This window comes from Poromitra crassiceps, assembly GCF_964638095.1.
Source record: "Poromitra crassiceps genome assembly, chromosome: 1".
Lineage (NCBI taxonomy): Eukaryota > Metazoa > Chordata > Actinopteri > Beryciformes > Melamphaidae > Poromitra > Poromitra crassiceps.
In genome coordinates this window covers 112,215,080-112,241,505 of record NC_139623.1, presented here as the reverse complement: position 1 = coordinate 112,241,505, position 26,426 = coordinate 112,215,080, and the positions used below count along the sequence as shown (strand labels likewise).

At 46.4% G+C, this 26,426-nt stretch overlaps 1 protein-coding gene across 1 annotated transcript in view; it reads left to right on the top strand.

Annotated features, from left to right (window-relative positions):
- Positions 1–23,129, top strand: part of sema6cb (semaphorin 6Cb) — a 163,651-nt gene extending 140,522 nt beyond the window's left edge. The window contains exons 16-19 of the mRNA XM_083637553.1: positions 434–492; positions 1,528–1,578; positions 5,508–5,663; positions 19,028–23,129. Coding sequence (XP_083493679.1) covers positions 434–492; positions 1,528–1,578; positions 5,508–5,663; positions 19,028–20,355 — 1,594 coding nt within the window. The 3' untranslated portion in view covers positions 20,356–23,129. The remainder of the gene's footprint in view (positions 1–433; positions 493–1,527; positions 1,579–5,507; positions 5,664–19,027) is intronic.
- The last annotated feature ends 3,297 nt before the right edge of the window (positions 23,130–26,426 follow it).

Here is a 26,426-nt window from a genome sequence, read left to right as displayed (position 1 = left end):
CATGTAGGACAACAGCAGCTGAAGTAGACGAGGCAGACGGAGGGATAAAGTAGATTTCAACATTTAACCAGCACATAACTCCTGGCATGCACTGAACATCACAAATGGATGATCTAACGGTGTAAGAGGATCCAAGGGTGTTCTCCTTTAAGTTCAGCCATCACAGTACTGGCCCAGAAACAAATACACAGCACAAGACATTAACACTGTGACCTCAGCCAGACACGCAACAAACTACATTTTGTTTTCGCTGCACTTGCATCCCTGCCTCCCAGCTTTCCTCATCAACAAAAAACAATTTTAGAATGCGTCAAAAAGGTGCCTAGCGGAACCCACTGAGGCCCTGCCAAAATGGAGAATCGATTTAAATGGATTGACGCGACTTTACTAACAGGTCTTTTTTGTCTTTTTGTGTGTCTTTCTTTCCCTTCAGGAGCGGGTTTGAGCAGGACGTGGAGAACGGCTACCATCAATACCCTGACACCTGCCATGGTATGGTGGAAACACTGCTTTATTCTCAGTGACTCATATCCAATGGAGGCTGTTGCCGGAAAAAAAACTATTGACTGTTATAGAGAGAGAGAGAGAAAGAAGATAGATAGATAGATACTGTAGATAGAGAGAGAGAGAGAGAGAGAGAGAGAGAGAGAGAGAGAGAGAGAGAGAGAGAAGATAGACATACAGATAGATAGATGGATAGATAGAGAGAGAGAGAGGGAGAAGATAGATAGATAGATAGATAGATAGATAGATAGATAGATAGATAGATAGATAGAGGGAGAAGATAGATAGATAGATAGATAGATAGAGAGAGGGAGAAGATAGATAGATAGATAGAGAGAGGGAGAAGATAGATAGATAGATAGATAGATAGATAGATAGATAGATAGAGAGATAGATAGATAGATAGATAGATAGATAGATAGATAGATAGATAGATGGTTGGGTGGATGGATATACTTTATTGATCCCCAAGGGGAAATTCATAATATCAGCAGTGCAGAATATGCAGGTTACAATAGAGACAAACAAGCAGAAAATAGAATACTAAAGAGGCTCAAGTCATTGTAAATCTAATAAATTCTAATGGAGTGTTAACAGTATGTCTCCATTTCCCAGCTTCAACAAGGGCAGCAATTCAGTTCATGTTGAAGGAGCTTGAAGAGTAGTTTGTCCGCCCCCATTCACAATCCCTGCAGGAATACTGTTCCCAATCTTTCTATGCTAATTAAGCAGTCATTCGCTCAGAAGGGTTTTATTATGTAGTAAACAAAAGAAGTGGGTTGTTTTCAGCTCTTTGTGTACAGTATGTGTCACAGGTGTGATCAGGAGCACAAACAGGAGACATGAAGGAACACCGTTAGAAATAGCCTGCTAAACCATCCTGAAATGAATAGATACATATACATACATACATACATACCGGTACATACACATATAAATGAATGAGAGTTACAGTCAGAAAATAGTTATCTTGAAAGATGATTATGCCTGACATTTTTTCTATCTCTCTTCTGTCATCTCCAGATGTCCTGGCAACCACACGCAAGCAGAACACGGCAGCAGATTCGGCGTATGGTCAGTAGACGTCTCTTTACCTTTTACTGTTTAGCTGCCTCAACTGTCTTAGCTGGTACCACCGAACGCTACAGGCTGATGGTTAGCTAGCTGAGCCCAGGAAGCAGTCTTACGCCTGAGTAGGAGGCCAGGTAGCACTGAACGCTACAGGCTGAAGGTTAGCTAGCTGAGCCCAGGAAGCAGTCTTATGCCTGTTAGCTGATAGCACCGAGCGCTACGGTGCCGCGTCTATGTGCCGACAGGCCGCAGTGCTGACAGGTCGGTCGGCATTGCGGGTGGTCGGCATAGCGGGTGGACACCAGCGCTACAGGCTGAAGGTTAGCTAGCTGAGCCCAGGAAGCAGTCTTACGCCTGGGTAGGAGGCCAGGTGGCCTTGTGGTTAGAGAGTCTGTCACTCTGTCCTGTAGCCAGAAAGGCAGCTGGTCTGCTCCCTGCAGCAGGCAGTGTGGATCTGTCAACAGCTATCTCTCAACTGCTGCATCTCAACCTGCTCACTGCTTATCTGGAAAAGAGCCTCATACATTACCAATTATACATTACCAGTCAAACGTTTGGACACAACACATTTTCCTTTATTCTTTACTATTTTCCACATTTTAGAATAATAGGAAAGACACAGTATGAAAAAACACAAATGGAATTATGCAATGACCAAAAAGTGTTAAACAAATCAAAACTATCTTATATTTAAGTACCCCCTGATAAGACTTTGGAAAGTAATTCATGTAGTCATCAACTTCACTATTTACCAACGTGGCTAAGAAACTAATTTCAAGCCTTTACAGTAAATCAAAATGTTGATCTGGTGGGTCCAAACTTTTGACTGGTATTGTATGCTTAAAATAAGTGTTACTTCAGATGGTTTGCAGCATGAGAGGTTTCAGCAGCTTCCCTCTCACCCAGGCTGACGGCTTAAACAGTGAAGCCGTGGTCTGAAGTGGGCGGCAGGCAGCATGACTCTTTTGATGGAGCAGCAGCTCCGTTGGCCAGGCTGCCTAATGCCCTGTATCAGGAAGGATCATCATCTCTGTCACGTCTCATCACTCCCCCACTGGCCACACACTGCAGCCTGTGGCAGGGCCAGAGTAGAAATAGAACTGCTGTCTAGCTGGCTAAGACAAGATGGGGAAGCAGCGTTAGGACAACTTTGTAACAATGAAACATTCAGAAGGAGTGGTTTTTAATTAACAATCTCTTTGACTGACTCGTCCACTCTCATCTACACAGCTAAAGCACCAGCTTCAACTCTTTCCCTAAAGTTTTTGAAGACTTGCTCAAAGTCGAAGCCCTTTGTCTCTGGACAAATTGGGACATCGGGGGAGCTAATGGTAGCAATCGATCCAGTTCCAGTGATTAGTATCAGCACTGAGTCCATCATGTGGAAATATGTCAGCCATTATCGCCCAACACAGCCATCCGTCCAGCCTCTCTCAGCCTCTCTCCTGCTCCCTCAGAGCAGAAGCCACTTTCTCTGCCGGCAGGCTTTCGCCCCAGTCCTCCAAAGTCCCACAATGCCTCGGTAGACTGTACAGCCTCCCTGCTGGAGGAATTACCACTCGGTAGGTAGCTCCATTTGATGAGCAACCCCGCCGCTTAATCCTGCGGGGCTCTTACCACCCCGACGCTTCAGCGCACTGTTTGAAGCGGAATCACACAAAAAGCCTTTTAAGTCTTCGCACTGAAGATCAATTATCAGCTTTCCTACACAATAAAACAGCCCATATGCCGAACAAAGCTGCCATCGCAAACGGGGGCTTCCAGCCCCCATCAAGGGGGGGCTTCCAGCCCCCGTTTGCGATGCTCCAAAGGCGGAGACGCTTTCTTTCTTCCTATTCCCTGTCACCCAAACAATGGCAGCCGGCGAGGGAAGGGCGTGAGACAAACGCCTGCCTGCCTCAGTAATCAAATGCTTCTCTGCTGCATTATGTACTTTATTCAACAGGAAAGGAGGGAAAACAATATCAACGCACATCCACACTCAGAATAACACAATAGTGATAAAATGAACTAATAATATAGTCCTGGAGCTATTGTCCGGTGGCCAGGGCCAAACGCCCCCTGGTGTGCAGTTTTAATTTGCCTGGCACAGATGGCATACTGACGGGGCACCTTATTCGGAGCGAAAGCTGTCAACTGGCACACGCAGAGAGAGAGAGAGAGAGAAACGGGAGGAGAAGTAGCCCCTCTCCTCCAGTCTGGCCAGGCGCTCCGCAGTATGCTAACATTATGGCTGGCTTATTAGTGCAAGAGCCAAGCCAATAACAGTGTGCTGCATACCAGAGCTCAAGGACAAACACTAACGGAGAACTAAGAGTGCAATCATGATGTGGAGCGTGTCATCGAGATAAATATGTTTGATAATACTCGGCCTTTGGCAGTTAACACCCAGTATGTTTCTTGGCACACGCCTGAAACGAAACCCAAATGTGGCTTTCGTCATGTTAGCTGCTTCTCCTCAAGGTGACATAGTTGTTCTGTGAAAGAACTTTGGTGAGGTAGTGGAAAAAGGAGTGTGGTGAAAACGGCTACTGCTATCTATTTCCTTATCTGTGAAAACACTTAGCGGCGGCAGCGGATGCGGATGCGGTGGAGAGTCGCTCATAGCTGCAGCCAGCTGGACCGGGGATGGGTTGTGAAATGGGCTGGAGCACCGGTGGGGTTAAATAATTGATCGGTGTTTCACTAACAAACAAAAGGCTGCAGAGTTTGAAAAGCTCACTCAGATCATAATTATATTGGGCAGATTTGGGCAACAACTCATGCTATACTCTGTTGTAATTACAGGAGGTTTGATTTGATTCATCTGCCCCAAAATGGCGTTTTATTTTTTCTGACGTTTTTGTGAAAGATTCCACAGCAATTCCCAAGTGTTACTATGCTGGACAAGTTCATCATCTATTGCAAAACTTGCAAGTCACAAAGTTATGTTAACCTTCCATTTGACAAGTGCTCTTATTAGACACATAACTTTGGAGGATTCACCAAAAAATGTGTTGCTTGACTTTTTTTAAAGGACATGAGGCATTTCGGATGTGAGGCATTTCTCTTGTGTGTGCAGAGTGTGGTAAGAGGTCAGCATAGCAAGAAATATTCTAGGAGACTAGTGGATCTGTCAAAGCAAATGTTGCAATGGCAAAATCACCGTTTCCTGGAGAGGTTTCCTGGTGGTGGGCATTTAACAGCTGGTGAAGGAGGCATTGCTGTACCTAATGATAAGTGGAGCGGTCCAACATGCATGCATTAACTTCTGCTCTTTGCTCTCATCATGTTCCTAACTGTCATCACGGGGGGCTTTTATGTTTAAGTGGTTGACAGTTGTGACAGCATTTTTTTCCCCATTCAGGATTCACCCTGATTCGTCTGAGGTACAAAGCATTTGCTGTAGAACAAGTTAATTCTCCAGGCTGTTTTTAAAGGTCCCATATTATGCTCTTTTGAACTATTTAAACATTTCTCATTGGTTTTTAAAATAAGCATAGAATTATTTTGCTGTAAAAAAAAATCCAGGCTCTGTGGGGCCTGTCCATCCTCTCACTTTCTCCCCTCATCAACTATGCACTGTTCTGAGTGGGCGGGGATGCCATTGCCATGATAATGAGGCGCTGCTCTGATTGGCTGGGTGAGGGGAGAGGGTGCAGATGTGGAAAAACTAAAACAAACGTGACAGCTCCTTATAAAAGAAAACTCTGTGACAGAACATGTCAAACCAAATTGCAAATATGCAAATTGCTCCTGTTGTGACATCACAACGGGAGCCAAATCAAAACGGCTTTGTAGAAGCACCTGTTTAACCAGGAAGGTGCTAGGTTGAAGGATGTCCATAGTAACAAGGAAAAACTTGTTTTTCATAATATGGGACCTTTAAGTTTCACATTTCACTAATCACTCACTTTGTCGCCCCCCTCCTCCCCCCTTCGCTACAACCACAGGGAAGACCACACCCACAAGCGCCAGCACAACCTATCATGGGGCGGCATTCCCAAAGGAGGCAGGTGACCCTGAAAGAGGTACAGGTCCTGATGGCCCTCCCCCAGTGGGGGAACAGGGGTCACCTGACTCGGAGCCAATCAGTGTGGAGATGGAGGGTAAGGGGGCGGGATGTGTGTCCTTTCCTGAACTCTGACCTGCAGAGGATTGCACTGCTGGGCCCTGTTCGCTTCACTGTACACGTCTAACCAGGCTGACTACTAACACTCTCGCCGCACCGTAGGTCAAAATGATGTTTCACTCTGTTAAAACGTTGGCCCATTTTTTAGCACGCATGCCAGCCCCGTATGAGTTCAGGCATCCGCCATGCTGCCTGCCCTGTGTTTCCATAGCGATGGCACTCGCTCTTATTTTCGAGAACCTACAAACTACTGCCGCTCTGATATCATGCTTTCCTCTGTTCACGGTGACAGCTTTCAAAAAGTACATTTGCCAGTTTCAATTACTGATGACGATGTTCACTACCAGTCAAAAGTTTGGACCCACTTGATTGAATGTGCTGTTTCTCATTCTCTTAAAGCCATTTTGATCTAAACTTTAGATACTTTAGCAGCAGAAGCCTTTAGATTCTAAAGGCTTCTGCTTAAATGCTTGAAATGAGTTTATGTGACAAATATAAACAGTGAGGTTGATCCTATGTATGTATGTATGTATGTATGTCTTTCCAAAGCCTTTAACCTTTCCATCAAGGCAAAGGGCGGCTGCTTTAAAGAATCTTAAATATAAGATAGTTTGGATTTGTTTAGTTCTAATCCATAAGATTTCAGTTTTGTTCTCTTGGGTGACACCTATGGTGATGAGTGGTAATTGCAAGTGAGATCCACACTGTTATTATGTGACATTAGTCAGTTTGTTCGGCCGTAGTAATCACCATTGTGTTAAGTCACTATCAGATAGATAGTGACTTAACAGACATTTATTTATATGAAAATCTAAATATGTCACTGCATAATTCCATTTGTGTTCTTTTATAGTTTTGATGTCTTTACAATTATTCTACAATGTGGAAAATAGCATGTGTCCAAACCTTTGGCTGGTATTGTATATGTAATAGTCAAAGACAGGCGAGTCGAGCCGTGTGTGGTGGAGGGCCGAGGCTCTGCTGGTCTTCATTCCAACCAAAGACCACGCAGCAGGTGATGTAGTTTCCTGCTGTCTGGTTGAAGGTGTGCTGAGCAGTGAATCACCTGCTGCGTAGTGTTTGGTTGGAGCAGACTGGGCCCTCCACGCCCTCATGGCTCCACTTCCCCCCCGCTCGAGGAGATCGTAGCGGTGGTGAGAAACGGTGAGGGCAGCTCATCACGTTGGAGGTTGACCGTTCACAAGCTCAATGGGAGGCGTGCATGATGCTAATGTGTGTAGATGTACTACAGGGTGAAATATCTCTTTCATTAGCTCACCAACACTTAACTCTCTAGTTGTAGCAATTTCTTAGAGAAAGCCAGCATTGCTAATGGGTTTTTAGCCGTACACCTCATTAGTGTCCAGCATGATATGACATGATTGATCATTTCCTATGCAGCTATACCTCATGGTTCCACGGACTTAATACGCTACATGCTAAGTGTTTGATAGGATTACTGGCCACTGCATAAGCCTACGTATTCACTACATATACAGTAGAGATAATGGATAGGACAAGACACAGGATGTTTCCAAAGAGGCTGCGCTAGAGGGGGGATTGTTGCTGTTCGCTTACTTCCAGCCATATATCTAGATGTGCTTAGCAAAGCAGCCATGAATTAAGAAGATTTAATCACTTAAATAGATACTGCGTCAGATCTAATTAACTCTTCAAATCAAAGTGAGTATCCGAGTCCAAACAAGACTGCTCCCTCGTGCCCTCGCCTCATCTTTAATTTAGCTTGTCAACGTGTACAGATTACCTCCCCGTTCTCCAACACACAAACAAATCACAAACCAGCCCTCCCTCTCTCTCTCTCTCTCTCTCTCTCTCTCTCTCTCTCTCTTCCCTTCACCCTTTCCATGCAACCATTTACATTTATTATTTACATTTTAGTCACTCTGCTAATGCTATTAATCCATGCAGCTAACATTGAGTGCACCAGTAGAGGGTTCAGTGTCTTAATTAAGAACAACTTTTAATGGGTTGCCAACATGGCTGTAGGCATCAACCCAGTGACCTTCCAGCTGCAGCAACAGTCTCTTTAACCCTTGCAACATCTCACGCTGTGCCTTGAATACCCTATTAGACCTGGAGACGTGTCTCTCGTCATTTCTTACATTTTCAACATTTAGTTGCTGCTCCTCGTAGAATAACATTACAAGCAACCAAGAGTAGGGTATGGCAAGCCTCAGAGCCGCAGCGCCCACAAAATATTCATGCGAGTCTGGAGCGATCATGTATGATTGATGGGGACGTGCCAGGAAAAGAAACGAGCCGAGGAGAGAGGGAGAACCTTTTTGGGTCCTCCCCCCCCCCACTTGAAGAAAAGAGCCTATTCCTGCAAGCACAGGAAGAAAGCTACAGTATGAGCGAGGAGGATGTGACTCAGAGAGGAGACACTGGCGTGAAGCATTTTGTGCCCTCCCCTCCCCTCCCCTCTCCTCTCCTCTCCTTCCCTTCCCTCCCCTCTCCTCTCCTCTCCTCTCCTCCCCTCCCCTCTCCTCCCCTCCCCTCTCCTCTCCTCTCCTCTCCTCTCCTCCCCTCTCCTCTCCTCCCCTCTCCTCTCCTCTCCTCTCCTCCCCTCCCCTCCCCTCTCCTCTCCTCTCCTCTCCTCCCCTCCCCTCTCCTCTCCTCTCCTCCCCTCTCCTCTCCTCCCCTCCCCTCTCCTCTCCTCTCCTCTCCTCCCCTCCCCTCTCCTCTCTTCCCCTCCCCTCCCCTCTCCTCTCCTCTCCTCCCCTCTCCTCTCCTCTCCTCCCCTCCCCTCTCCTCTCCTCTCCTCTCCTCTCCTCCCCTCTCCTCTCCTCCCCTCCCCTCCCCTCCCCTCCCCTCCCCTCTCCTCTCCTCCCCTCCCCTCCCCTCTCCTCTCCTCTCCTCTCCTCCTCGCTGGCTTCCACTGGCACCATGTCAGGAGTCCATAAATCCTCAGCTTGTGAGAGAGGGCTTCCATTCACGCAGATAGTCTCTGGCTGCAATGATGAGCCACTCAGGCTCAAATGAGAAAAGCCCATAACAAATAAATAAGCAGCAGGGGCCCGGGGCAGCGAGCCGGACGACCGGGAGGAGGGGGAGAGAGAGGCGGGGCGGGGGGGGGGGGGGGGGGAAGTAATAGAAACAGCAACGCAATCTATTTCAGCCACAGTGGCTGGTGCTGCCGGTCCAATCAGAAGAGCGGGGGGGCGGGGCTTGATAAGGCAGCAGAGGAGCCGTTTTGGAGGTAACTGCATCGCAGTTCAAGGAGGGCATCCCGCTCCCTGTCTCACCCCTCTCCCTCTGTCTCACCCCTCTCCCTCTGTCTCACCCCTCTCCCTCTGTCTCACCCCTCTCCCTCTGTCTCACCCCTCTCCCTCTGTCTCACCCCTCTCCCTCTGTCTCACCCCTCTCCCTCTGTCTCACCCCTCTCCCTCTGTCTCACCCCTCTCCCTCTGCGCCTCCTACAGAGGTTTTGCAGTTGCATCACATCATGTCCTGGCAAGCACAGCTGGTTGTCCATCTGTCAGTCCGCTGTATGCAAATTATGGCTGAAAATATGACGGCTAACAGAAAAGCAGATATACCTGAAACACAGTGGAGAACACATGAATAGAATAGAACCCACATTTAGATGGTGTGATACCATTCAGGTTGTATCTGTACGTCTGCTTTATTAATGTCAACAAATGCTAAAAAACAAAGACAGTCACTCAGTTAACACCTGAACCAGACACATCTGTGTTTGTTTTATGCAGCCCAGGCCTACAGAGATAAAAAAAAATGTGCGGTGAAATATTGGCTCAGATGTGGAAGCTGCATTAACATGATGTAAACAGTGGGGCAGACTAAAAGGCAGGGGGGCATGAACCTGTTGACCTCCTGCCAGCAGTCAGCTTTCCCGAGTGCTGCTCCTGGCAGGGGAGTGTAGGCCCACCGCGGCATTGTGGGAACACATAGGCCCGTTGTGTTAGCAGAGCTGTGTTGTAAAAGTCACCAGCACTGCACCTCTCTGGTTTGTTTTCTCTCCCTCTCTCTGCCCTCCATTGTGAGGTGACCTTTTCCTCTGGCTCTTCGGCACATTCAGATGAACCGGTGTGGACTGGATCAAAAAGCCCCAACTACCAGCTAATTTAGCTGACAAGCACAGGGAAGACTGCTCGATAATAGAATCAAGTGAAGTGAAACTCATTAAAAGACTATAAGAGGAGCAGTGAGTGAACTCGGCCTGAACCTTTCCGTGAAGAAGGCGGGGGGGGCACATCGATGCCAGCTGGTTTTCTAAAGAGTTATTTATACTTCTGAAGACCAAGGCCATGGCAACAGACACTGTCTGCATCATGTCCTATCTAGGCATTGACACAGCTCAGCTTGCCTGCCCATCGCCACATTATCCTCTCCTCGAAGCTCCATTTGAAGGGCGTCGTCCCACGTCAGTATCCAAAAAAAAACGTGAAATTCATCACTCGCTAGTTGAAAAAGGTATGAGTCATTCCTCAGCAATGCGAGTGAAATTGCCCACACTTCCACATTCTTCCCAAAACTGTTTTACTCTCATGTCAGCAATATTGTGAGAGTAGGTGTGACTTTTTCAAAGAGTTAGATGTTTCAACGTGTGTTAAGCTGCACATATTCAAGACATTTTAGAACTTTATTAGAGGTATGTTTGGGGTGAGGTGAGGCTGCAACATCCACACCGTGGTCACTGTGCCATTTCATTGGGCCCATTCATTTTGAGAGAGCTGGGCATTCTTCCATAATCATTTAGATATATCACATAATATATATATATATATATATATATATATATATATATATATATATATATATATATATATATATATATCACATAAAGTCATGATGCACTCATACATTTTGCTTTGAAAGTGTAACTGCCAATTTCGCCTGCCTTAGTCATACACATGCTGTCATGGCACTTAGGGGTCACACAAAACCAGGGTATTTCTCCCTCACCGCCTGCCATGCACACTGTAAAACCTGCCATGCACACTGTAAAACCTGCCATGCACACTGTAAAACCTGCCATGCACACTGTAAAACCTGCCATGCACACTGTAAAACCTGCCATGCACACTGTAAAACCCCCTAAAAGGCATTACACACAGCCTGCCATGCACACTGTAAAACCTGCCATGCACACTGTAAAACCCCCTAAAAGGCATTACACACAGCCTGCCATGCACACTGTAAAACCTGCCATGCACACTGTAAAACCCCCTAAAAGGCATTACACACAGCCTGCCATGCACACTGTAAAACCTGCCATGCACACTGTAAAACCCCCTAAAAGGCATTACACACAGAATACTTCCATTTCCATAACCGGCCATTTGAATGGCTTTTTATTCCGTGGCTGGTCCACCTCGGTTCAGTGTGGGGATTTAGGCTGGTCCACCTCGGTTCAGTGTGGGGATGTAGGCTGGTCCACCTCGGTTCAGTGTGGGGATTTAGGCTGGTCCACCTCGGTTCAGTGTGGGGATTTAGGCTGGTCCACCTCGGTTCAGTGTGGGGATTTAGGCTGGTCCACCTCGGTTCAGTGTGGGGATTTAGGCTGGACCACCTCGGTTCAGTGTGGGGATTTAGGCTGGTCCACCTCGGTTCAGTGTGGGGATGTAGGCTGGTCCACCTCGGTTCAGTGTGGGGATTTAGGCTGGTCCACCTCGGTTCAGTGTGGGGATTTAGGCTGGTCCACCTCGGTTCAGTGTGGGGATTTAGGCTGGACCACCTCGGTTCAGTGTGGGGATTTAGGCTGGTCCACCTCGGTTCAGTGTGGGGATTTAGGCTGGTCCACCTCGGTTCAGTGTGGGGATGTAGGCTGGTCCACCTCGGTTCAGTGTGGGGATTTAGGCTGGTCCACCTCTGTTCAGTGTGGGGATTTAGGCTGGTCCACGTCGGTTCAGTGTGGGGATTTAGGCTGGTCCACCTCGGTTCAGTGTGGGGATGTAGGCTGGTCCACCTCGGTTCAGTGTGGGGATTTAGAGCCATGTTTGACACAGGCGCTCAGTGATCGGTGGGGCCCACAGTGAACCAATCCGCCCATGCAGCTGTCTTGGCTCCTCGCCCCTAACCCCTTACCCTTTAATCTGGCTCCTTGACCTCACTTCTACCTGGCTGTATTCTCTGTCTTTCAGTTGGACTTAACCCTTTAGCTGTTACCTGCCTCCTTTGTTGAATTCTCTCTCCTCTCGCTGAACCCTCTCACCCTCCTTTTTATGAGCCGTCCCTTTCAGAGCCGATGGCGGAAACTGCGCTCAGGCGTTTCTGTGGCCTGCAGGCAGTTTCTCCATGGCCGGTCTTAAAGCAACAGTTCACTCCAAAGACTTTTGTAAATAGCTGTTTGACACAATGTAGATTTTAGTTTTATAGTTCTGTCTTATGATGACATCCAACATGATTGGGCGGAAATGAATGCATGGTTCTGTGCGGCACTTTGGTATATGTATATATATATATATATATATATATATATATATATATATATATATATATATATATATATTAGGAAGTAGGTTTCATCAGTGCAGTTATCAAGCTAGATCACTATAAAATGATGTGTAACATAATTACTCCAGATAAAACCTTGGCTTTGGTGTGGACTGTTTCTTTAAGTTGGTTGGTAACACCGACGTTCTTCCAGTGCCGCCGTCCCGTCACAGACAGTTGGAAGTCGGTATTGGAAGCGTTTTGCTTTACCAGCCACTAATGGCAAATAAACAGCTGCTCCTTTTTTGTGTGTGTTTCCGATGCAACTGCATGTAAAAGGGTATCGCACAATGCATGTGCTCTGCCTGCTTTGATAGCTTGTGATAAGTGACTCGGATGCCACGTCAACATAACTGTCTGTTGTATGAGTATGTAAAACAAACTGTGTGTATACCATGCTATGGAAGAGATTTTGGAAACTTCACTTTTTCTTTCAAAGCACAGGTGTGGTTACTCAAAGACGACTTATAAATAGCGCGGCTCTGGTTTCCAGATGCTGCAGCACGCTTAATTGACCACTGTTCAATCCAAACTGTAATGAAATCTCTGCTCTGTATGCATCAACACACCTGGAATGAAATGCAGCGCTCATTACCACTGCTTTTCAATTGGAATGGAGCCGTTACATAACCGCATATCATCTTACCTCATGTGCATATATTAAGCTGCATCCAATTGGCTGTGCACTGAGGTGGAATATTATGCAAATTCATAATAACAAGTGTACATGATTGAATTCACTCACTCAACACCCAGAACTCTGCGCACACAGCCACATGCATATACGCTTGCTTGCTTGTGTGTGTGTGTGTGTGTGTGTGTGTGTGTGTGTGTGTGTGTGTGTGTGCGTGCGTGCGTGCGTGCGTGCGTGCGTGCGCGCGTGTGTGGGGGGTGGGGGGGGGGGGGCGTGTGTATGTGTGTTCATGCACACAATACCACTCTGTTTGCTAACCATGTCTGTCAGTGCACAGAGATCAGGAATTAAAACTGTCAAATTTCTAAACAGCACCAGTGCAAAGCTGCTGTTTTTCAGCCAGATTTGAAAAAGAAAATAGTTCATTATTTCCCAATCTTGAACCTCTGGGAGTCTTTAAGGGTTTTATTTATTTATTTATGTACTTATTTATTTATTTCACTGTGGAAGAAATAAATCTGTGGCATTAGTGGGGGGTAATGCTCGCCTACGAAGCCTGGGGCCGTTTAGTGTGGTTGCCTTCTCATTGGGATGGAGTAGCCATTAACAGAACAATTACACACACTTCTAAGCTTGGAAGCAGAAACTAATTAGGGCTATTTTGGAACGTCTTCGCTTGTCGCACAAAAATAGAACGCACAATAGAACAAGTCGTTCTCCCAGGTTACAAAGCACTTAAAGGTACCCTTGAGAAAAGCCTGTTACAATGGAAAAGTTATGTGCAAAGGAAAAGCTGTCCATCCTATTTAATTATTTTGTGTTAAATCTGACCTTGAAAGTGTTTTGTGAGAAGAAATTGGGCCGTTCACTGCCTGGCACTGTTTTAAATTCCAATTTAGTGTCGTTCCGAATGCTTTCATGTCGCGCAAGCGATGGAGAAGAAAATTCCTTTACAATTGAGCAAATATGAAACTTGAAAGTCTCAAGATTAATTGGTGTCATAGAAAAGCTTATGAGTGCTGTATTGTTAATTAAGTCAATTTAAGATGTCTGCGAGAGCTCGCAAAGACAGCAGCTGAGTGCATAATCGCTCACATGCTGAACAGAAGTTGTCACTCCCATTGTAATTTGTTTTCAGACTCAACTTCGTCACCTGCAGGAAAGACGGAAAAAACACTTCACACATAACAGCCAGACACGCCTTGTGTTATTTCCCCCCATGCAAAAACCACCTCCAATTAGTAAGATGCGGCTTTCGCCCACCTTACCTAACCTGGTACCAGTACCGCGCTATGGTATCTATTTCTAACAATACGAACGCAATCAGAGCGCTCCTCTTCCTACGGGGCTGTGGAGGAGCGTGAGGCAATGTTCTACCATAACACAGCTGCTGCAGAGAGCCAGGCTTCTAAACCTGTCTCTCTCTCACTCTGAGGAGAACTCCTCATTCTCCTCCTCACAATCTGCTCACTCTCTCTCTCTCTCTCTCTGTCTCTGTCTCTCAATCTCCCGCCTTCCCTGTCTTTCTTTCCATGCTCTCTGGCTTCTCCTCCTTGGCTCTTGCTCCCCCTATCTCTGGGATCTTTGAGTCCTCGCTCATTCACTCCCATCTTCTTTGCCAGTTTGTCACCAAGGTTGAATTTTATCCCTTCATCTCCCTCGTCTCCCTCACTGTCACCATCCCTCTCCCCCCTTCCCCCCCGCGCCTCCACTCACGCAGCCCATCTGTCTTTTGGCAGACTTGGGTATCTCTATATTAAGCCTTCGCTGAGCCGAGACCATGTCGAGATGACACAGAAATATAGTGTGACAACGTTAAGAGAGGAACATTGAAATCCACTCAAACTATGTAAACATTGGAAGTTGTGAAAGCGACTGTAAAGCGGCTTTAATTATCGCGTGTGTACCTCAGGCGCCGACGGCGGCCCCCCCATGAACAGACTTCTAAAATCGGATTAAATATTAGCCTCAGTGCCGACTCTCCGGTTCAACCCCAGCTGAGTTTCTCATTTCGAGACGCCGTAGAAGCGGTACGATGAAAGCCAAGTCGGGGTGTGCACTTGGCCTGCGTTGGATGCTCCTCCTGTGCGCCACCTAGCTTCTTGCCAGTCCGTCCTTATGATTCACAGGGTATTAATTTCACTGTGATGGCTGCACCATATGCCTCGCGTACACAGCGATTGACTCATCCGGCCCGCAAGTGAAACATGTTGTGACAGCTCTTTCGCAGGTTCTGGATTTGTTTGCCTCCCCTGTGCATTTCACCCCCCCTACCACGGCGCTTGACTGAAGTTGACTCATACCCCTCAACCAGGAGGAACCCTTCAATAAGCCTGGACCCACACCGAGGGGGGGGGGGGGGTGGGGGGGTGTGAAGGGGGCAAGGGATGGTCCAGGGGGAGTGGGGGAGTCACAGGCACCTGGGAGCAATGGGGGGTGACAGCAGGGTGAAGCCACACAGAGAAGCGGGTGACAGCAGGGTGAAGCCACACAGAGAAGCAGGTGACAGCAGGGTGAAGCCACACAGAGAAGCAGGTGACAGCAGGGTGAAGCCACACAGAGAAGCAGGTGACAGCAGGGTGAAGCCACACAGAGAAGCAGGTGACAGCAGGGTGAAGCCACACAGAGAAGCGGGTGACAGCAGGGTGAAGCCACACAGAGAAGCGGGTGACAGCAGGGTGAAGCCACACAGAGAAGCGGGTGACAGCAGGGTGAAGCCACACAGAGAAGCAGGTGACAGCGGGGTGAAGCCACACAGAGAAGCGGGTGACAGCGGGGTGAAGCCACACAGAGAAGCAGGTGACAGCAGGGTGAAGCCACACAGAGAAGCAGGTGACAGCAGGGTGAAGCCACACAGAGAAGCAGGTGACAGCAGGGTGAAGCCACACAGAGAAGCGGGTGACAGCGGGGTGAAGCCACACAGAGAAGCGGGCATCCTTTCCCCCGCTCATCATCAAAGCTGCATGCGGCTAACACCAGGCTGCCATCATTTGGGCCCGAGCGGAGCTGACTGGCAGCCTGCATAATGAGAGCCCAACAACTCAATCAAATGCATGTAAAAGAAGAGGTATTAGCCGGCTTACTGCGGAATCACTTTTGATTGCCTCTCCCGCTAGGATTGCAATTATGATTTATGACTTTTTAATGTGGCCATAAGCCGAGGCAATCGCAAGGAAGACATGGCTAAAAGTGGAGGATTTTTAATTTGAAGCTCCATTCAAAATGTTATTCCCAGATAGATGATAGTGTACCATAGTATTAACTATTTTATCTCTCTTTAGGGAAATGATAGCAAAGCACCCCTCATGAATGCAAGTAGTGATACATGAGGATGAGGTAATAAACCTCTAATAAGATCAAAGGCTCAGAAGCCTTCCTCCAGACAATGAAGAGCCAAAAAGAATTGAATGAGTTCCACAATAACTTCATGACCTACATGAAACTCATTTTGAAAATGGTGAGCCAGATTCTATGTACATGCAGATCCAGCAAGACTAAAGAGATAAACCTTGTTTGATTCCAATTTGGCCATATCTCCATATATCCATATCTCCTAACCATTTTGTAATAAGCCGCTGTCAAAGGAAAGCTTTAATCGTGACAAGAGGCAAATTGAGTTCTCTTTCGCGATCGTACGTCTTAGTAGGTTGCACAGTGCCAGGTGCCTTTTAGAGTTGCGCGATCTTGACCTCAGTAAGATCGTCCAATCGCCACCCTTTGACATCGCCAATACACGATGTCATTTAACGGTCGGCATTTAACGTTAGTTACAAAAGCACGTCGACAGTGTTTTCTCACTGCCAGTAGCCTACAGTAGGGTTTGACAGATAGCTATAGTCCGACCGGCCAGCACAGCCAGCGCTCCCAGTCCTCGCTGCTCATTAAATATTTCCAAATAGGCGTTATTCTGATAAACTGGTCACATATATGTTACGTTCTCACCCGAAAAATATTAAAACTTAAAAAATAAAAAATAAATTGTTGTTGCTTGAAAAGAGCTTTTTGGTAAGTCTAAAAATGACTACGATAGGCGTAATCTACTTACGTGTCTAAAACCGGAAAGACGATTACAAAATGACGTCATGCAGAAGCGTCCTTGTATGGGCAAAGAATAAGATGAATAGCAAGACTGTGACAACGTGACAATGCTCTTCTAAACACATAACGCTACTATAATATATTTCCCTGCATCTCATACTGAGATTAGATCGGTATATTAAGTTTGGACAGACTGGAATGGATTGCTTTCATCCTCCCGCAGCACTGCATGACGGATAGGTAGGACGATTAATTACAGCCTCTGACTGACAGCGGCCAAAACTACGGTATAACAACTTTGTATTCGTCAGTCATTGTGCCTGCCTACACACATATAACGTTACTCTTATGGAGCTGAGCACAGAGTACTTTTGCATGGCAGGCGGCGCGGCATGTGGATAATGAGAAGAGAGATGAGATGAGATGGCTCGGGGGACGGGCGACGGCAGGGAGATTTGTAATTGGGGCTCGTTGCGGACATCAGAAACATGTTTGAATGCAGTAGGCTAGTAGCGTTTTGTTAATGGTCTGGTCTGAACACACTCTGCTCAGTCAAACTGCTGCTCTCAGGGAGCAGTCACACACGGGGGGCGGGGGCAATCGAGATCGGCTAGGGAAAATCAATCAGCATTTCAGCCATTGAGTCGGCAATATACGATCCGATCGCCAATCGGTACAACCCTAGTGCCTTTGAGACTTTACCCTGGGTCTGACCAGTTTAGATTTCACTCATTTGTGCTTTTGCCTTGTGTGGGTTTGTGATGAGATTTTACTCCAATCTAAGTCTTTGTGATCAAAATTTCCACCTGTGAATTAGCCATTAATAGTTGTCTCCAGTCACTGGAGAAGAATCTGGATTGTTAAACAAAGACAGTTTGCTGACACACACAATTACCTTTTGCAAGGTTCACTCAGGCCTCCGTGTCTCAGGAGTAGATGTTTATCCATTCTATGCACACGTTTCATTCAGCTCAAATGAAATCGTTTAGAGATGTCGAGTTGTAGGATTTCTTCACTTTTGGACGAATGGCTTCCCACACAAACCGCTCGATGCACAAAAGCCCTTTCATGAAAAGGCTTGATGTTATTTACATCTCTGGCTAAACCTTTTAATCATGAATTTCTTCATAAGAATTAATTTGCTTTAGACCAAAGTGCTTTCGCTCTGTCAAGCCTGGGCCAAGACAATTAGTTCAGAGAAAAGATTGAAATCCACTGTAACGCAGACCTAATTGTTGAACTGCTCTCCCCTATACTCCTCCCCCAATCACCATCACCACCATCCTGAACAACTCATAAACCTACCATTAAGCCTGATTTGAGCGCCATGATGTTCCATGATGATGCCTAAACAGAGCTTTGATTAGCCAGTGAATGGAGCTTGTTTGAGACACCTGCGTAGTGCAGCTCGGCTGTCGCCCTCGCAGACTAATCCCTTTCCCAGAGGCTGTCATTAAGGGGCGAGAAAGGGGCCCGACACCACAGATGGCAGAAGCCTCTTGCAAATGAGCTCTGATTACGAGAGGTGGCATGTCTCACTCCTCATATCCTTCCTGCCGCTCACGCCATTAGGCAAACACAGCGTTAGGGTCACATCACCCAAGGACATTTGACCTGGTGGATTTACTTCAGCAAAGTAACCTTGTGTTTTTGGTGCACTGCCGTCGCCTAAGCCTCCGTTTGAAAGAAGTTGACGACCTCATTTGAGTCTGTGTTGGCAAAGGCTATTGGGTAGACATGTTATTTTTTGGCTCGTTCATCATACCAGGTGCATTCGCCCCCTGATCCACGCATTGGAAAGCACAATCTGTGAAAATGACATCAGGCTCCAGCTGGTGTGCGCCTATCAATATTTAAAAGGCCCAACTCATTTCAGAGTTGATTTCTTAGCGACTAGAGAGCTCTTGGCCTCTGCCACTATTCCCCCGTCTTAGAGGAAAGTACAGGTCCTGGCAAGAAAGGCTTTATTGATCTATTAACTGTGGATGGGAAGGAGGCCAAGAGCTTAGTTCAAACACCTTGCCCATGCTGTTTCCCACATAGTGTAGCCCCTGTAAACACAACCTGTCCATCCCAGCTGCTACTTGACCTATATTAGCTCTTGAATGTGTGCTTTTCCCCTCTGAACTAATCAGTCAAGCCTCGATGCTGAAGTACTTCTCTTTTTTGCTGTCTTTTTTTGTGTCCTGAAGGTGTGAGGCGGCCTCCAGAGGTGGAGAAGACCAACCACAGTGTCCACTACACCCTCCTCATCGCCTGTGTCGTGGTGGCCTTTGTCCTGGGCGCCTTCCTCTCTGGCTTCCTGGTCTCTTGCTATTGTAACCACACAGGCCACAAGACCAAGAGACTGGCCAAGGATCCTGAGGCCCCCATCCCTCACGCCCTATCCCTCCGCAGCCTAGCCAAGCTCAATGGCCTGCTGGACGGCCAAGGCAAAGACGACAAACTCGAGGTGTCCTCTCCGAAGATCTACAACTCTTTCTTCCCTAACAGCCAGGAGCATCACCCACCAAGGAGAAACGGCCATCATGGAGTTTCCATGGGAGACCTGGTTCATCCCCACCATCTTCACCATTCCTCAGAGCTCTCTGGTCTGCCTACACCTGACTCTACCCCAGAACTGCCCATCAAGAGCATGAAGGCCTTCAAGAACCAGTGGGAGAAGAACCAGAACTGCAACAATGCCAAGGAGCCCAAGTCCCACAACATGAGCTCCAGGCCCAGCTCAGCCCTGCTTCCCCAGCAGGTGTTCCCCTACTCCCATGGCCTGTCCAATGGGCAGCCACTGGTCGGAGGTCCGCTACATCTGGAGGAACGCAAGATCCACAATGTTGAACGTGTGCTATCCCAGCAGCCCTACCCCTGTTACTCACAGAAGGTGATGGAGGTCACCTCACTGGATGAGCTGTTGAAGCACATCCACGAAGCAAGTGGCAGCAAGAACTGTCAGCTCATGAGCCCATCTGGTCTGATGGCCAGCGGCGGTGGAGGGCATCTAGCCTTTGCCAACCGCATCCAGCCTCAGATCCCTGAGACGGAGTCAGCCCCCTACTACAGCTCTTCCACATTACCCCGCGACAGCCTCACCCGACGCATGGATGTTCCTCCGGACATCCCACTGCATCATCAGTCCACCCTGGAGAGGAGGCACTCCTCCCAGAGGCACTCACTGATAGCTGCAGCCAACAAGATGCCCAACGGAGGAGCCGGTGGAGGAGGAGGGGGGGGTGGGATGATGACTCGGCAACACAGCTTCAGCCAGCAGAACGGCCGGCCCCACCAACCTCCGCCTCTCCTGGCCCGGATGAACTCCACTGGCAGCGCCTGTGAGGTCCACTACCCCCTCATCCCCAACGGCTACCTGGCACGCCAGCACAGCTACAACAGCGAACAGCAGGAGCACCTCCATCGGGGTGCTATCGTCCGCCGAACCTCCTCTCTCAAGCCTGATGTCCCTCCCAAGCCCCTGTTCATACCTGCCACATCCCCAGTCAACCAACAGGGCAAGTTCAACTACTGAGGGAACGGAGGTGGACTACTGGACTATCGCCCTCGTCTTATCTTCTTAAACAAAGGAACTTTCCTTGAAGAAATGCAGAGGGTTCGAGGTTTCAGACCTTCGCCAGAAAACACGACTGATCGCGTGGCAGCCATTGTCACTGTGGATAAAGTAAAGCCTCAACCAAACTTGTTTTTTTCCCTCCTTTTTTTGTCCAACGAATATCTTTGTACCATATTGGTATTGCTCAGCTACTTGCTTATAGAACCGCTGACTTGGATGGCATGATGCCACCACCTTATATTAGGCTGCCAATGTCCTCAGTGTGGATTTATGATGCAACTTAGTTTTTGGAAGCGTTGATGTTGAAAAACTTGACACATCAGTCATCTGTAAGACTTGAAAGGCAGAGGCTCCCGCAATGCTTACAAGTTAGACTCTTGCTTTTGCTTACCTTTTCTGATGTAGTGTTGGTAACCAGTCCCGACCCACCCCACCCTCGAATGTGTTTATATTATGCATGTGTGTGTATATATATGTGTGTTTATATCCACACCGTATATGTATACATATACATATGCAGTACATGTAACCTGTGGTGAAAAGTCAGCAAATTCCCCTAAAAGTAGTTATGTCTTTGCCTTACTATACTCTACTCATCTTTGGGCATATCAAATGACCCTCATAGGAAACACGTACCGCAGCACTCTTGCTATGTGGACAGCTCATGTTTTAGGAATACCCTGCACTCCAGGAATACCCTGCACTCCAGGAACAGAATAAATTGGCAATTGGAAAAAAAAAAAAAAGTGGCAACACTGAGATGAGAAAGGAATCCCTTCAACAAAGCAGCTACACAAGTCTCTTCTCTCTTCTTTTCTCGACTACTTTTCCTGCCCGCTAAGCTGCCGCAGATGTCAGGTGAGATCTTTAATGATGAAGTAGGGTCTGTTAAAGTTCCGTTTAGATTGTTGCTGTCAGATTGGTGCTCCACAACTTGAGTGTGGTCTCTACATCCTCTCAAATGGAAATATACAGTACTTTATTTTATTTTTTATGTTATTTTTATTTTATTTTTTACCCAAAGAGGACAAGACAAACATGCCATGCCATCTGGGAGAAAGAACATGACATACAGTAGAATGGACTGCAGTTATTATAATTATTAACTTTGTGGCTATTGGGTGTAAATAAAGGAATAATTACTAGCCAAATTTTAACTGTATGTGTAAATGTGTGCCTTATTTAATAATAGTGTGTGATGGGATAGGGGTAAATGCAAGGAGCTAAGATGGCTACTATGCTATTGTAGATGTTTCATTTTATATGGTCGTCACTATGTGTCATATCTATTGTATATTTGGAGAGTTTCATTCCAAAATGAGATATTTGCCATTTAATTTGTCGCCTATTCTGACAAAATGATTGCCGGCATGATTGTAAAACTCACTATCGAATAGTATCAAAGTTATGAGTCATCTTGAGCCTTTTACTTGCAAAGGTAATTATTATTATCCCCCCATCCCCTCCCAAAATGGATGTATAGCGTTTTGGAGTGAAACCCTTCCTTTGTATTTTGTATTGATTGATTTTGTCCATATCCCTGACGTGTGAGCCTGCCTGCAGGATGTTTTGGGAAGAAGGGGCAAACGAGGTTCCACAGCCTGAGAATGCAGACTGCTGCCTCCTCATCACGTCTGTTTCCACTGGGTTTCCCTTTTACCCATTGCCATTGTCAACTTGTTCTTTTAGCAGTAGCATTAGCATCTCTTTGCTCACAGAGCACAGTTCCTCTGAACTTCTCTCCCCCTACAGATGTCGCCATTGTGGAAGCCGCCTTTCACTGCATGCTGAACGGAGCAAATATGTGGAATTTCTGCTGCAATCCAAAGAGGAATTGTTCAGAAATATCAAAGAGTGAATCTCTTTTCAGCCGTCGTTCAGAAGGAATGAGGTTGACAGACACTAGTTTTGTGTTTACACTATAATATTAAAGAAAGAATAGATGGCCTGAAGGCTGACTTCTGCAAATGGTTACCGCTGTAGATCTTTGACATATCACCGGGGTTCAACCTCAACAATAAAGGTAGTGAATAAACAGAAGCAGAGATGATGCATTTGCTGTTAGAAAACGTGTGGCAACACGGAGAAGTGCAATGAACTCTCTGATCCGACGAGCTGAGATTCTCCTCGGATCAATGTTTGGGGAGTGGTTGTGGAGCAGGTTCCCGGGTGGCCCAACACCTGCAGAGGATTCTCCTTGGGGGGGATCCTCACCAATATCACGCCTTCAAAACTCTCCGCTGCACTTTTTTTTGTGGCAAAGTCATTTTGGCCATGGTTGACTGGAATTGTGATCAATTCTCTGAAAACAACACTAGGCAATTTACTGCATCTGAAAGTGGTATTTATTGATTCATATTTCCCAAGCTCTCATCTGACCCAATGCAAAGTTTACTATTCACACGGTCCAGTCCAACTCCAGTAAACAGAGGATCATGGCCTGCCACACATTGGACAGCATTTGGATATTTCATGCAATAGAGCGTTAAATTGCTTCTTAAGTCAAACTTGATTGAAGGTTGTGACCGTAATGTCTCATACGAGGAATTGTGGCAGCTACAGTGTTTGTGGAGTTGAAGTAGATTATATTTTCTATCAGCTGGCAACAGATTGTATGGGAAAGGGAAGGGTCTCTAATGGCTCTATCAGTATTAGATTTCTCTGAACTTGCACAGAGTGTAAATACATTCTATTGGGGGCAGGGTCTCATTTCAGTATTCTGTTCTTTTTGTTTGATTTCCGGGCTATGCCTGTTGAACTACTATGAATTTGGTCTCACAGAAATACCATTGTATGTCTCTTATACTAGGAATAAATGAAAATACAAAGCAAAGTGGCTCTCTAGTTAATGTGTCAGAAATCAACCATTGTTATTCTGGATGAGGTGTGGAGGTAAATTATGCCCCCATGTTATAAATGTTGTACAGGTAGTGGGACATTATGCCATCATGGTTCTGTCTGTCTTTTATCTGTCTCTTTTCATCTCCGTCTCCCCCTGGCTCTTTGGCCATCTGTCTACCCCTCTCTCTCCCCATCTCTCTGTGTGTGTGTGTGTGTGTGTGTGTGTGTGTGTGTGTGTGTGTGTAAAGCTTGGTGAACGCTCGAGAACAATGATATAAATTTCATACTTTCACTGCATTTTCCCATATTTGGAGCACCTTGCTGCATCTATTTGCATATTAATGAAGAAAAACCGATTTTATTAAAACTACTAGAACTCAATGCCTAAAAATACAGAGTTCATACCACCCAGTGTTGCCTGGAGAAGTGGCTATATTACCCTATTCATTTATGCCCCAATTCTCTTTTTTCACCCAGAAATGGGCCAGTATATTTGCACATTGTCACTTCACTTCTGCTGCTTGACTTCAGGGAGTGAGGATCATTATGAAATTAACTTTAATAGCCACAGAAGAGCTGCAGATTTTGAAATCAACACTGGCCCATAGGGTGAGAGAACTACATAATTATGCCTGGTGGTCCGCCACAGAATTGCCCCAAAAAAGAAATCTTCCCAGACAACAGTTTTCACGTACACATGAACCCTGAGGAGTTGCCGGATTGGGCCAATTTTCTGAAATATCGCCATTTTGAACATTTACTTTCAGAGGCTGCAGCAGGCTCCGTTTTAAAGAGTGATGTTTCTGGTAGTATATATTGAACTTTATTGAAGGAAAACCCCTTGAGATGGATCATCTCGTTTTAGAGGGGGACCTACAGTAACAGTAACATATTAAACTAGAAGACCTAAGGAATCGATTGGTACAGTACCAACCATGTCATGCTACTTTGTCAGGAAGGTAGCTAAATAACACTTTACATTTAGGCCGAATTTTGGCGAGGGAAAAAAAACATTTTCAAAGGGGTCCTGTCCTCTTTTTCACAGCCTATGTTTGCAGGTGTGTGTGTGTGTGTGTGTGTGTGTGTGTGTGTGTGTGTGTGTGTGTGTGTGTGTGTGTGTGTTTTGAACCAGCTAGTAGCCTTATTGTTATTTAACCTTTCTGCTGCTATTGCATGGTTAAATCAGCAACTTTTATTTTATGGTGGGGTGGGGGTTGGTATACACAGTGGAAGTGGTCCCTGGGAAATTGGTTTGGTACGTAGTGGTACTTTGACAGAAAAGTTTGGGAACCCCTGCCTTAAGTCCATCCACGCATGAAAACTATTCTCTCTCACCTGGAAAGTAGTCTATGGACCGGTAGTTTCTTTTATAAACTGTCGCTTGTTGGAACAGCTGATTTGCAACAGATAGTGTAGACCAGTGTGCCACAATTATAAAATTAACATTAGGCTATTTGTCAAGGGGCAGTTTGTAAAGTATTCTTCGTACCACACGCCTAATGCATGAATATAACATATATTCAGGGCATCTGGGTAGTGTAGAGGTAAAAGCACTCGCCTACCACTGCTAAAAAAGTGGGTATACGTAATGCAGACTGAAAAATAAGTACGGTGCTAGTGGTTAGTTAACTTATTAACTCGGTGTCATCTAGTCACCTAGTCTCAAAGGCCACCAGCCGGTACCATTAGCAGAGTTCTCTCCAGCGGTGCCTCCAGGCAGCAGCAGGTCAGGTGCAGGATGCTATAGCTGTGCGGGACATCCCGCAGCGAGGACCACTGTCATCAGAGCTTTGCTGCCTTTCAGGGAAGACATCAGCGGGTCTTTACAGTAACCTGCCTATGATTTGTCGGCCTGCTGTTGCAGCCTCATTGAGCTGCTATTGAATATACCTATTTTGTTGTTTAAGTGAAATGATGCTTTCCTTTTAATACATACAGTGAAAGGCTTCTGATGGGTGCTGAGATTGACCTTTCAGCCCAAACAGTTCTCCAAATGAGGTGGTATCGATTTAGTTTATATAATTATACCTTCCCCACAGTCTACTAAATAATCATGCTGTGTGTGTGTCTGTGTGTGTGTGTGTGTGTGTGTGTGTGTGCGTGTGTGTGTGTGTGTGTGTGTGTGTGTGTGTGTGTGTGTGTGTGTGTGTGTGTGTGTGTGTGCGTGCGCGTGCGTGCGTGCGTGTGTTTGTGTGTGTGTGTGCGTGCGCGTGCGTGCGTGCGTGTGTTTGTGTGTGTGTGTGTGTATGTGTGTGTGCTGTTGCTGTGTATCACGGAGTAGACAATACAATTACAATTTCCCATTTGGAAGATGCTTTCATCCAAAGAGAAGTACATGAGATTTTAACACAACAACAGCAAGTTTCTAGTGAGGAGAGCTACTTTTTTCTTTCCAATATACAGTCCATCAGGTGAGAAGGTGTTCACTAAAGAGCTGGGTCTTTAGGATTTACTTAAAGATTGAGAAGGACTCTGCAGTTCCAATGAGGAGTTTTGTAACTCGTTTCACTGGATGAAAACCTGATGCGCCGCTGTGTTCTGGATCACCTGCAGAGGTTTGAGCGTACATGCTGGGAGCCCTTAACCTTGCAAGGCAGCTGAATTCACGCAAGATCATGACATCATGATCACATGAAAAAATTAATCTTACCACGCTCCTATATTGGTTTGAATCTGAACCACCAGTGGTTCGCATCAATCGGCGTCCTATGAGGCAGATATACGGGTGGGCTTTGGTGTGACGCCAGCGAGAGCGAGCCCCCGTGATGGATGTGATGGACAGATGGTTCATCCAATCACCTGCCAGGTATTTTCTGAAAGTCCCAGCCCTTTAAAAACCGTTTCCTGAGCGACTCGTTCCCAGATGGTTATGTGAAAACAAACCATCTGGCAGCTTCAGCTTAGGGAGCCGTGCCAGTAAGGAGTTGCAGTCAAGGTGATATTACAAGAGCCTGTACTAGGAGTTGTGATGTTGTACATCGGCCTGATCGAGCACCAGAAGCTACATGCTCCTTAAAGGTTAGTTGGTCATCAGTCATGACACCCCACATTCCTGGCAGACTTTGCAGGAATGAGCTGAGTTGATAATATATAGTTTCATGTGGATAATGTTGCATAATTTGAATGACATCACTGTGCACAGCTGCATGCTTAAGTTGAGTCACAACATTTTTCCTAATGTTTTGGTT